This window comes from Chenopodium quinoa, unplaced genomic scaffold (genome assembly GCF_001683475.1).
Source record: "Chenopodium quinoa cultivar QQ74 unplaced genomic scaffold, ASM168347v1, whole genome shotgun sequence".
Classification (NCBI taxonomy): Eukaryota; Viridiplantae; Streptophyta; class Magnoliopsida; order Caryophyllales; family Amaranthaceae; genus Chenopodium; species Chenopodium quinoa.
Window position 1 is genome coordinate 288,623 of NW_018744633.1, and position 14,161 is coordinate 302,783.

Genomic DNA, 14,161 nt, shown 5'->3' on the forward strand with positions numbered 1-14,161 from the left:
GAGGTGAGTATTTATAGAATTTTTGGCAAAAAACTAGCCGTTTTATAGCTGTTGGCCCGCAGGCCGTGCTTACGGGCCGTGCCTGCGGGCCGTGCCTGCGGGTCGTGCCTGCGGGCCAGCACGGCGGGCCATGCCCGTGCTCGTGCCGGGCCGTGCCTGGGAATTCTCAACCGTGTCCGTGGCACGGCCCGTGGCACGGAAGTTGAACTTCGTGTCGTGCCGTGCTTGACTTCGGGCCGTGTCGGGCGGCACGCGGGCCAACCCGGCCCGTGCCCAGGTTTACTATCTTCTGGTCTCCCTACTTCGAGGGGAGGGGCAAGGTTATATCGCTTATATATGGCTCATTCGGAGGATTTTACAACCTGCCTCTGGGTTTCAGGTTTGCAATATTCATAAGGCGGATCGCCAGCGCATCCACAGAGCTCATCTAATTATTGGAGAAGCGGCGATTAACTCTATTTGCTTTAGTATTAATATGTAATTTCAGAAACATTATCTAACGCAAGTTGCAATTTCAAATTCATATTTGATTAATCAACCATAACTCAACTAAGAAAATACAACTCATTATGATTTTATTTTTTTAAAAAAAAATGTTCGTTTCAAAATATGCCATGTTTTCATTAGATGTATAATAAACCACTAGTACTTCATTAAATTACTTTCATGCACTAGCATAAATCATATCATACACAACTGAGATACCATGATATTTCATTTCCTTCGATTTTTTTGGTTGTAACACTTTGCAAATTATGGACTCCTAGTCAATTTGTGGATATGTGAGAGAGAATAAAAAAAATGTAATCATGTTAAAGGAGAGAGATAGAAAGAGTTTATTAACTAAAAAGCAGAGTGATGTAACTAATTTGAAATTTCCGTTATATGAAAGTGATGCAACTAAAAAGAAACCGAGGGAGTAATATAATAGATTTTAAAAAAAAAAAAAAAAATCCAAACCTACAATCAAACCTTAGAGCTAAAAATATCCCATCACACTCAATCATAACTTGATCTTATTGACGCGTGATGAAATTGAGTTAGCACAACCTACTATGAAAGGCCTCACATAAACCACTTTGGTAGTGGTCAATTTTAAGCATAACTTCTCATCATGTTAATTTCTTAAGCATGAAATGAGACAAATTGGGTGACAACCTCCAAAACCCAAATCAGCAGGGCAGTCAGCTTGGCATTTCCACAACTTTGTAGAAGGAAAATTCATCCATTACACAAGACACAAACATGTAGATCAAGTCAAAATTGATGAGCAAAAAATCCTTTTAAATCACATTTGACAATTCAATATCACAAAACACCAAAAAAAAGGGGGGGGCTCACGAACTATAAATAAAGCTAATTAAAGTATATACCATATTATCAACAGCACTAACCCATTAGAATTAATGCATTACCAAGGGCAAAAATTTTGTATTTCCATCTCTCACAGAATTTTGGAGCATTGTTCTGAGCAGGAGCAGACAGCCGAACGGATGGTTTCATAAAGGACCAGACAGTACAGTATATATATAGCTTGTGTCCCACCCTCAAGCAACCTTTAACCTGAAATAAAAGACATCTGCATAAGTTTCATCATCAAAAATTGTGCTTTGTATTCAACCATTCCTAGTACAAACAACCAAGCAATAACATGCCTAAAGCATAACTATATATTCATATCAGCCTGTGAACATTGCAGTTGCACATAAACAGACGAGTAACAGTAGTAAAAACAGTCAGACATCGGCTGCCCCAGAGAAAAAGCACAGAAGCACAAAAGATGATAAACTGATGACATGCAACATTTTGGAAAGACAACTAGAAACAGGATGCATATCTAATTTCTCGAACTAATGAAAAGAAACATAATCACCTGTTGCTTAGAAGGATCCTCTTCCACTTTTTAGCACATGTGAAATTTAACGCCAAATCTAGGACATGGTTCCAACTTTACTACTAAAATAGAAGATAACATCCAGTTGGAATACATATCAAACAATCACAAACCACTCTCAAGAATACAGCAAGTGGTCATCCATTCGTTGCACCTCCTATCCCATATCATCATCAGCTGTAGCTCCAGCTTCAAATAAAGTGTTCCTCTGTGAAGCTGCCCAACGAGACTAGTCAAAAAAAAATAGACTGCCTGCACCCCTGTGTAAAAGGATATCCTCTGTTATTTATGCGTCTCCATCCACAGAAATTGGCACTCAGGCATAAGAATTAGGATGATAATCACATCCCAAAACTCCTGTTGTATAAATCTCCTGAATTGGTCATTCGAAACTTGGCATCTTCATAACCACCATAGAATTTGTTAATACCAAGTCTATCGTTCCTAAGGAGCTCTGCTACACCAATATCATTTGCAGCTTGCAGCTCACTCCAATCATCCCAAGTACCATTAGAGACTGCAGTATTTCTAGGCTGTTGCTGGAGTGAAAATTGTGAAAAAGGGACATGATTACTAGCTTGGGACTGATCCATATGTCGAGAGGAAAAGCCATATGCGTCATTTGGTGGAGAGAAGTTATCCCTAACATCAGTATATCTAAGGTTCTGATGGGGTGAATGAGATCTTTGCATAAATAACTGCATTCTTGAATCATTTTCAAATGCAGGCGGCTGTACAGGGTAATTCTGCCTCATGTCTATAGAGGAATTATTGAGCCCACCAGGGAGCCTCCCTTTACCAACAGCTAAAATTGCAGGATCTATAAATTCAATATCATTCACAGGGTTTATGTTTCCACTTGGTGGTGCCTGATAAGGGTTTCTCAAGAATGATGGGGTCTCTACCATATGGTTTCCTGTAATAACATATACAAATTTTAAATGCTTAAAATGTGACAAATAATTCAAGATGTCTTGAGGGAAGATGGGAGTTTAGTAACAAACCAGAATTCATTAAGCCATAAGTCTGATCACTTCTTTCATGTGAAGCAAAACCTGGAGGAGGAGGCCTACTTGGTGCAGAAAAACCGGGTGGAGCTGAAATCTGTGATCTAGAGACTGAAGTTCAGATAAAGAGACTATGTCAGCAAGATGTTAAGAAATAAACATAAAAGAAAACAAAAAAAGGGGTTACATTGACAAACAACTTATATATGATAAGAGAACCTAAATTTCCCCACTTCACAAATAAAGAAAGGGCACAATAGGTACTCACAAGAAAGCTTGTTGGTAGAAAAATTGGAATGGCCACTAGTCAAATTATCCGACAGCTCAATATTTCGATGAGGAAATTCAAAACCATTACCCATTCTATCAAGATAAGGATCTCTAATTCCAGGAAATTCTTGTCCAAAAGGGGGATTCTTTGCTGCCAGACCAATATTGCCAAGCGAAGGATCCACGTCAAATAAATGATTTCGTGAGTCTTCCTGCCTTGCAAAAGAAAATCTGGATTGATTGCTATTTTGACCTTTCCAGGAACCAGCTAGTTTCACCGTACCCTCTTGTTTATCAGTTTCACGCAACAACTTGGCCAAATTTTGTGGGGATGTCAAAGAATCATCCCAAGAATCAAGGTCCAAGGACAGTATGTTTGAAATTATGCTGTTTTCCCCCATATCCAGGGCAGGCTGTGAGTCCACATAACCAAGCTCACCATCAAATCTTCCCATACGACTCTCTTGCCCACCTTTAAATAGCAAAGAACTATCCTGGTCTGGAGTATGGCTGACAAAACAGTCTAAAAATCCATTAGGAGCAACAGATGCACTAGATACACTTGTCAAACACTCATCACTTAATCTATTTACAATAGAAGGGGCAGCGGTATAATTTCCTGCACAATCAGCACCACCATGAGACTGTAAAGGAACCCTTAAATGACTCAAAAGATGGAGTGGAGATGATGCGGGTATTGCTGCCTGATTGACGACTATGGCATCCTGCAGTCTTTGATTATTAAAATCATCTTCTGTTTCTGAAGGTATATTTTGTAAAACCGAAGGTTGCATATCTGATCGCAAATCAAATACTTCTTTTTGAGTGGTCAAAGAATTAATAGTACTAGGTTTATTAGAGGTAGCAGAAGAATGTTCTTGAAGCCTCTCAGACTCATGCCACTGTATACCTTGATTTCTAGGGGATAAGAAATTATTTAAAGTCAATCCATTAGGTCCGACGACCTCAGAATGTTCACTATTTAGCTGTTTGTCAGTGCTTATAGACGATATATCAGAGCAGAGTTTCTGAATTTTACCGTCCATAACAGAACAATTCCCGTTGTCTTCGCAAGAAGAAAAAGGTTGTCTGTCTAACGAATTTGCATTTAAAAGCCATTCACCACCTTCTATATCACTACTGATAGCTGGGGAGCAAGATGACTGGCTTACAGACTTTCCAGCTGAAGCAACTGAAAGTGTAGAAGAGACCTCTGAAACATTTCTTTGAGAACTATTACCAGTGTTCTTCACTGTTTCTGGAATTTCCAATTTACTTTTAGCTTGATTTGCATTCATTTCTTCATTTAGCATTTGCTTCTTTCCACTATCACTGGAAATGAAGTCAGAAACAGTTGTTGCCAGCACTGGTGACTCATGAACTGTCTCAGCCTTCTGCTTGGATGATCCATTTGAACTAGCTAAGCTTACAGACGGAGGATTGCAATTGGAAACACGTGCACCCCTGATATAGAAACAGAAATCAAAAACAATGAACAGAAAGAGTAATAATAGGCAAGAAAGAAACTTACCATGACGCTGCTGGCGGCAGAGCAACAGATCTACCCGAACTGCTATTTGGGGGTGAACCTTTTGAATAGCTTGCTGAATTCTGCAACCAAACAGCCACAATAAGAATATATCACCACACAAATTAGCAAAAACAACCATAGACTGCATTTAATAATGTAACAGGGAAGAAGGGAATCCCATACACTTGGCAATTCATACTCAAACGAGTTGTAACTCTTAAAACGGATGTCAAAACCTCAGCCCAAATATCTATATGGTAATACTTCTAGCCTAAAAACTTGAGGGCGCAATAGATAGCTGCTCAAATTAAGCAGAAGACATAAACACGTACAGACATAAACCACAGCCAACAAATGACGGTTATCCCAATAAACCCTTCAATGAATTTTAGCCAGTTAACGCACCTAAGTTATGTCAATAATTTCACCAGAAATTCTAACAAAAGCCTTAATGCCTGTACAGCTTCAATATCAGTTTAGTTTTTGGCCTTACCCCCAAAAAAATATTGGTCAATTACCAAACCTAATAAAAGCCAGTTGCCTCTCAGAATTCCAACAAAAACCTTAATTACTGTACAGTATATCAACACAAAAAGTGTCCTTTCTCATCAGTTTACAACACTTTGCTTTCTAGGATGTGCCTCAAAGAATGCGAGCCATGTGCTCTCTTTAATTTACTCAATCATCAAAATTACATGTCCCCAATATTTTAAGTCATTTATCACCTCCACTCAACTAAACATTGAAATGAGTGCAATATGTACTTGGTGGAAATACTAAGGGGCTGACGGATATTATAAAAGTTTCATAACGATTAATATAAATTTTAAAAATCTAAAAGCAAAAAGATGGGGTCTTCTTCTGGTTTCCAAAATTAAGTTTAATTCAAACCTTGCATATATTACAAACCCTTGGAGAAAAGGGTGGACAAAGAACCATTTGTCAGACTAAAATGAGATCAAATAATAAACATTGCCCTGACAAAGGAAACAATCATGTACTTAACAGACTAACATGGCATGAGAACAAACGGCTTATTGCATGTGCCATTATCTATTTCACATTGATCTAAGAATACTTAAAGCCAATATTTGACTGTGTGCAGACTGTGTATATGTCGATATGTGGAGAGGAAATTGCAAAAAATAAAAATAAAAAATTGTGTGTGTGTGTGTGTAGATGAGAGGAAAAGTTTAAATTTGAGTTGCATTCAGAATCCCAGAAACCAGCTATCAATCGTGAAGCATACCCATACTTCCAATACCTAACAATCTAGATAGTATCCAAGTTCATGTAACAGAGACAAACGCCCACTGATGGAGGACATAATCATCCAAATAACAAGACAACAATGAAGATAATTCCAAGACTTGTAATATTCATACATGTCTTCCCAATTATCAAATATTGATAAAACAAGCTTGGCTAAAAGATAAGATACAAGACACTTAAAGCCCTATGTAAACAAGCAACAGAAAATTTCCTTCAAAATTATTTCCAATGTTTGTAAAACAACCTATAGGGTAATAAGGATCAATTTATTTATCACAACTCACAAGGACAACAAAAATGATATTTTAAGTTTACGTCAACATTCAAGTACCAACCTATATCAGCTTGTCAAACAACCTTTTATGTTACAAATGTCACATACTTCTTTTGCTTTCTTATAATCACAACATGTCCCCTAACATGCATTTTCAGGAAGACATTAAAGAAGGTAAACGGACAATTTAATCAATATAACTTTAAGACGTTTAGGGAAGAGTTGAACAACCGGTGCAAGATTTTCAAACGAATTTCTCTGTTGACAATCTTTAATGCATGCCAAGGGAAAATGTCGCAATTATAAAAAAGAGTATACCACACACAATGTAATCTAGAACCACAAATCATAGCCAATTTGAGTCCTTGCCAACAGCATGAGCTCTCAAAAAGCACATAAGCAGCCATACTGTCTTTCAAGAAAAATATGGGAAAAATAGCCCTCACAAAAGGAAGAGGTCTTACAGTTGAAGTACTTTTGGCAGTCGGCTTCTCTATTACAACAGAATTGTTATTGCAATAATCATCTGCTGGAGGAGGCAATGTAGCCCCTGCACGCCGTTGCATATTATTTGTAACCCCAGTAATCTGCTGAACTCTATTCAAGAAAAGCGAGTCATTAATACTGAGCGGTTAACCAGATCAAAAAGAAAAAACCAAACAAAATTAAAAGGCAATGCATAATAGAAAGCCAAAGTAAAGCTATGAATGAGAAAGACACTAGTGAGTAGTGACAAGGGGTTTAATTGATAGAGCAAATTTATAAAGAAATGGAGTAAAATTGAAAAACCATCATTCACCACACATTTTTTTCATCCCCCACCGTACTAACAGTCTTTCTTTTAAATTCATTGAGCTTACTAAATTTCCCATAATTCAAGAAGGATAATGTGGGAATTTCAAAGTTAAATTTACAAGATTTTAAAAGCAGTCCATAATTTAAGGATGGCCTAAAACTATGTGGCATAGTGAGAAAGAGGTATAATTGACATCTTAAGAATTAGAAACTTGTTATAAAAATTGCACCAAGGATAAACCTAGTTAAGCAAAACAAGTCATCAATTACTTAAAATAAAAAATTATCATAAAGTTGCAACTTGAATGCAGCAATTTGCAATACGAAATGTCTACATCTTTATCATTTTTCTAATTTCAATCCAGCACATTATCCTCTAAACCACAGTGATTACAAAGGCCAACAAAAATTTTAAAAGCACAAGTAGATACACTAAGCTAGAGCCATAAGCTACCAAGTACCCATTACCGAATTTTAATGTCCTTAAACAAACCTTTCCTTGTCAAGGAGCAATGCAAACCCTACTTTTTAGCAAGCAGGCATATCAATACCTTGTGTAAGCAGATATAATTTCATCTTTTGTGAAGCTATCCTCATGTGAACCAATCTCATGCAAGTATAGACAATCAGGGTTGGTGCAGGGCTGAAACAAAAGAAATACACTATGTGAGCACTGAATGTTAAACATATATAGTTGTTCTATATTACAAATCAACTAACATTCAGATATCATACCACATTTCTTAGCCATGCATGACAGTATTTTGTAGTTCCAAAGCATGCCCTGTAAAATAAAGTGAAGTTTTCAAGATAAGTAGTATTAAATAATACAAAACAAGCACTAAGAAGGTTATGATTCCATTCTCAAATCACCTCAAAGGCCTGGCATCCAAAATAAATCCATGCACTGACTGAATGCAACGAATTGCCTCCTCCTCTTTTGAGTACGTAATATATCTGAAACCCAAAAATAAGCAGCAGAACATGCGGTCATGCCTTCAGATAGATGTATGTATTTCATTGGTACAATAAAACCTTACAAAATTAAATAAAATAAATTGTGCTTTCTAGAGCAATGGCAGCACATCAAATATAGGAATTCAGTGAGTCCTTAAACCTAAACTATATTGTAACAGCAAAGACAGAGTACAGACATTAATCAGATAATTTCAATTTTGTTCCATCTTTATAACAAGGCAATTGGCTCTAAAATAAAACCCATTCAAGAATTTAGATACCATAACAATAACAACTTCATCCTCCACCTTTTACCGTCCGTTCACATTTCCTACCACAGTAACACTGAGTACTGAAGGCTGCGATAGGACAAAACATACAGTGATGATCTTGACCGAGTCTACCAGCCAAGAGAAGGATGAGAGGAGGCATAACAGACAAGCATAGATAAAGCAGCAGTGCAAGGGAGTAGCAACACTCAATTATCCCCAAATGGATACCAAGTACGATATAAAGGAAAATTGATCACAAGAAATCAGTAATCTTCATTTCAACTGGGTACTTGAAATAATTATACCACGTATATCATAAAAGACGCAGAGCAAGCTAGCTATGCCAATAAACACTGAGGATCGACTACAACACAAGCAAGAAGCAAACTACGATGAAGCCAGCAAAGAGAACACATGCATAAGGAGTAAAGAGAAGAAAGACATATATGAATAGTAAAATTAGGATATTATGAAACAATCACATAGACAATAACTTGACTTACACACTACAAGTATTGTTTGCAAACTGCTGAATGGTGCCAGCTGAAGTCCGGGATATGGACACCTTCAAAACCTTGCCATATTGGGCAAAATAGTCTTTACGTTGTAGAAGCTGCAAAAAAATGGAAACAATTAACCACCAAAATTAGCACCGAACTGAATATGATGATAAAAGGGGAATCAACAAAACACTCACATCTTCATCTGCAAGATCAAGAGGTAAGCCCACTATGTAGACAAGATTTCTTTGAATTACACGCACACTACTCAACTGCTTCCTGCTATCAGATGTTTTAACCTTCGATTTCTGTGACTTGTGCTTCTTTTCCATATTAACTTCTTGTACCAACCTGAAAAGAGCTGGGATGAGACATACTTTTCTTCCATTCTTTTTGGGTTTAGGTTACATTCTGAAGTATAATAGTTACATTTATGGCCTAACCAAAAAAAAAAAATTCAGTTAAACAACCTTTCACAGTTTGCAGCCATCCCTACAATTCGGTCTTTATCATATGCAATGCGACATGCAGGGCAGCGTCCCTCTGACTCATCTTTCTCGGCCATATCCATTATGTGATGCCAACACCACACACAAATCTGCACAAAAGCACAAAGAAATTAATACAGTTGCAGCCATCTGTTAACAGTTATACATAATAATTCAAATTTAGTTTCTAGTAAAATACAAGTTTAAACTTCAAAGCATGTCAACAGCAAGAAAAAGTTCAACACAAAAAGAGACTATTACTGTCATAAAGTCAATAAGAGTAATGTAGAGACTAACCAAAATGATAAGAAATAAATGGAAAATATCAAATTAAATTTGCAATGGATAAAATAACTCATACTACGAGGATACAGCCACTAGATACAGCGTAAAATTGAAACAAATAAAAATAAGAAGCAAGGGAAAAAAGGGCTGGATTTTCAGTAAAAGCAACACACAACTGTTTTCCTTGTCAAAAATAGGCAGTGAAGATGAAGCTTCGTCAAAATTAGGATACTAACTCTTTATCATCATTTTAACAGGGATGAATGTCAAGAAGACATGGACCATAATGCAAGGCCAAATTTGAAGAACAAGAAAAATCTAATCATTAGTGGTTAGATCCTTAGTTTGTACTAGCTCCTAGCCTCGTACCACTCTTCCACATAATCATCCAACTGATTATCTTCTATGCTTCATTAACAAAACACCATTAATGAATTAATTTTCTCATTACTCTGCAATCTGCATCATCGGATGCAGATTTAAAGACAAGCAAAGGAATGAAAAATAAAGGACAAATGGAGGAAAGAACAGTCGTGATAAAAAAAAAAATGAAAAATGGTGTATGCAACTTCTCAGGCTCTCAGCCATAATCAATTTGTGTGCCTAAAGCAGTTATTTGCAAGCTACCTAACTGAACATACCAGCCCAGTTTACGTTCTTGATGGAACAATTACTAAAATCATACCAGGATACAGAGCACAAATCCCAACATAACCCCAGTCAACCGAAACAAAATCCTACTGCACACAGCAGAATCCACAAGAGGGACAAGAAGAAGAGTCAAACAAACAGTGAACATACAAAGAAAAGGGGAATTCAAATTTTATTCCAATAAAAAGTATGAAGTAACTTCAATCAAATTCTGATACAAAGTAGACACCACATATGCTGAGTATAGACGGAAGGAAGAACAAACAAGTGATATAATGTAAAACTTAAAATTTGATGCCTCGTCATAATACTACTTTCTTCGTTTTACAAATATTGCACCATATCCATTTTAGGCAAACAAATATTTGTGTTCACACTACAAATACCTTATTTACCCTTACTTTTTAACACTTGTTTCTTTAATTTATGTTTACCATCACATGGGCAATTTTGTACTTTTACCTTTCTCTCTCTTTCTTTTACCACTACCAAAAAATTTGTGCCCAACTCTCATAGTGCAATATTAAAAAAACGGAGGACATATATATAACTTATGATTGTACATAAAATCAAGCATGATGCATCTATAATAAGACACCAAAATGTCACAATAATACAGCCTCAAACTTCCACTTTAGCAGAAGTAAAAGGTTTGGACTGGCATGATTACACAATAGCCTGACATTTGATTAATTAACCATTAAAAGAGATTGTCTTACGTTCAAGATATTGCAAAATTCCCAATTGCTTAAAACTAAGAACAAGAGACATTAAAAAAATCCAGCATCTTCAAGAGCCCATGAAGAAGCAAAGGCCAAAGGGTATTAACAGATTTTAAATATCACCCCTAAACTACAAAGCCATAACTGTCATTCATCCCTCTAAATTGATCTGGTAGAGCACATAAGCAAACGACGCTACATTGTAAAAGAAGAAAAAAAAAAAAAGAAGTAAAACGCTTTTTAATTGGTAAAACAAAGCCACAAAAATTATGGAAAAAACTCAACCTCATAGCCACATCTGCACGGCTTCAATTGCTGATCAGTCAAATCCATCTCCTCGGCACAAAGTGGACAGGTCTTCTCACCCTCGTCACTCATGATTGATCTGGGACAAAACTAGTTAAAGAAAAGGCCCAAAAAGCGTAAGAGATAGAGTATTAAAACAACTAACTATAACCTTGATATTGCTACTTTATCCACAAAAATTACAATATAAGTCAAACAATTCAGATGCGAAAGGAGAGAATATAAACAACAAGAACAACCAGGTCCGTCCCTGAGCCCGGGCAGGAGGGGCAAGCCGGGCAACCGCCCGAAGCACAAGGAGAAAAGGTCCAATTTCATAGTTCAATCCTAACATTAAAGGCTCTGCAACACAATAACAATACCAAATTTGATTCAATTATCAAATTAGGCTAAAAAAAATCACATAATTTTAAGGAGAAAAGGTCCGATTTCAATTTCATAATTACATCCTAAGATTAAAGGCAAACTTTATTCAGACATCAAATTAAACTCGAAAAACACAAAATTTTCTTCTCTAGCAACAAAAATCGACCTTTATAAACCTAAGTAATCATAACTAATAATTCAATAATCGAGTACAGAAGAACCCTAAATTGAGTGTACTGAGAATTAAATCAAAGATAAACCCTAGATTGTGAAATTGATAATCGATGCTTTTACAAATCTTACCTCGGAAACTGGTTGAATGGAGGATTGAAAGATCAGAAGGTGCTTCAATGAAGATCGTGAAGTGCGGTTGAATGGGAAACTGAGAGATAAAGAGAGAGAAAGAGATTGAGAGACGATGACAGATCTACGTTCAATCGTTTCTTTTTTATTGATTACCCCCGTATAATATTTTGTATCTCTCCGATTTCGCAAATTAGAATATACACCCGGTTTATGCAATCGGGTTTAGTTTTGTATTTTTCGAGTAAAAAGGCTATAGACGGAGTATTTCTTATGATGAATCGACATTATAAAGTGTGTTTTTTTTTTTTTTTTTTTACAAGAAATAAGGTGTGTTTTATTCACTTGATATCTTACCTTATCTTATTTAGTAAGAGTATAATATTATCAAAATTTATTTCAATCATATTTTTCTTGATCTTATCAAAACTGAGCATTGCCTTGTGGAGGTAGAAGGCCCACGGGTCATGAACTTCTTTTTCTCGGAGAAGAAGCAATGATGGTATTCGGGGAATAAGCATCGGCTAACTCATTTGTGCTAGCAGCCACGGTAAGCTAAAGGATGCAAGCGTAATCCGTTTGTAGTGGGCACTTTAAGTCCGCCGTCAAATCCCATGGCTCAACCCTGGACAGGAGATGGAAACTACTAAGCTGAAGTACAATAGGGGCAGAGGGAATTTCTAGTGGAGCGGTGAAATACGTAGAGATCAAAAAGAACACCAACGGCGAAAGCACTCCTCTTGGCCGACACTATCACTCAGAGACGAAAGCTAGGGGGGTGAATGAGATCAAATACACCACTAGTCTTAATCGTTAACGATGGATACTATGCGTTATTTATTATGTACTTATTTGAACGTATCCTCACTAAAAATAAGTGAAAATAAGGTAAATATAACAAACACTAACTTATTTTATTTACGTCATTTCATTTAAATCTATCTTTTCTATCTATTAAAAGGCGTTCCCAAGAATGTCGATGTGCCACGTATTCCTTTTTGTTGCGCCACGTCGAGGTGTTCCAAACGGAGGGCTGTGAGACAATGAAATTATGCCTCACAAGGGCAATACAGACATTTCAGACGTTATTTTAGAGATGTCTCATTGAGCTGTTAAATCATACCACTGGAACTTCAATGGTACAAAATACACTCTCAGTGATATAAAATGTAGTCTCGTTGGTACTAAAAAAGATTCAACTAGAGTTTCAGTTGAACAAAATATAGACTAAGTGATAGTGGTCCCGTTAAACTTTTGTCCGTTTTGCACGTGAAGTGGGGCCCACACTACCTTTTTCACTCTTCCTATCTCTCTCCACATTTCTCTCTCTTCATTGTACCTTTTTTATTTTTTTAATAGTTGTGAGACATTTTACTATGTCTCACAACCCTACAATTTTACTTCCAAAACGTAAGGATAAGAAGGATCAAACCCTCAACCTCTTATAAGAATGATAACGATTTCACCAACTAAGCCCTTTATCAAGTATGTATTTAATTTGTGAAATAATTTATGTAAGTGCAAACCACAAGGTTCAACTAAAAAAAATGTACAAAAAAATAAAACTCAATTTTAGTTTGACAATGACAATTACAATTTTAAAAACTTTTTTAAGAAATTATCGATCGCACATTAATAGATTGATAGTAGCAACCCGGGGCAACGCCAAGCTACTCACTAGTTGTCTTTTAAATAATGCATCAGCACGTTATATTTAATGAGGGTCACTCCTTTACTCTCACACAATTTACTTTAGTATCATTATGTATCTCTCGTCAATTTCATTAAAATCATATCGTGTTATATCATATACATACTTGTATCATATTGTATCGTATACTTGTACCACATCATATCATACTATACCATATTAAATAATTATCACTAGTATCTTATCATATTACTTTACTAATATGAGTATATGACACCATATATATCTCATATCTTTTTATACCATATACTTTTTCTATTCCCCTAATAATATTGCCACTAAGAGAAACAAAAGAGAGAAAACACGGAATTTAAGATGAGGAGAGCGAGAGATACAGAGAAATAAAGATATGGACTCATGTGATAAGGACATATATAAAGAAAAAGCATGTACATATATGGTAATGTTGTAAGACCCTCTCCAATGGTGAGACTCAAGTGAGTATTTTTAGGAGAAAGAGGGTATTTTTTGCAATGTATACCAATAAGTTGGTATCTAAACTTAGCAACTCCAAAAGAAAGTTGCTAAGTTTAGATACTCAACTTTGAGTCTCATTT

General features: G+C 36.2%; 1 protein-coding gene across 2 annotated transcripts; it reads right to left on the reverse strand.

Annotated features, from left to right (window-relative positions):
- Positions 1-1,151: 1,151 nt before the first annotated feature.
- Positions 1,152-12,161, reverse strand: LOC110701595. 2 transcript variants are annotated; one of them, XM_021879227.1, is made up of 14 exons: positions 11,894-12,161; positions 11,204-11,303; positions 9,243-9,370; positions 8,970-9,123; positions 8,776-8,885; positions 7,917-8,000; positions 7,779-7,827; positions 7,595-7,686; positions 6,713-6,845; positions 4,703-4,782; positions 3,170-4,635; positions 2,899-3,012; positions 1,874-2,810; positions 1,152-1,563 (listed from the first exon to the last, which is right to left on the reverse strand). In XM_021879227.1, the coding sequence occupies exons 2-13, from the start codon at positions 11,294-11,296 to the stop codon at positions 2,236-2,238; spliced, it is 3,078 nt and encodes a 1,025-aa protein (XP_021734919.1). In that variant the 5' UTR covers positions 11,297-11,303; positions 11,894-12,161; the 3' UTR covers positions 1,152-1,563; positions 1,874-2,235. The 2 variants fall into 2 exon arrangements, with proteins under 2 accessions (XP_021734919.1, XP_021734918.1); XM_021879226.1 differs by having other exon boundaries at positions 11,204-11,314; positions 11,894-12,157.
- Positions 12,162-14,161: the final 2,000 nt, after the last annotated feature.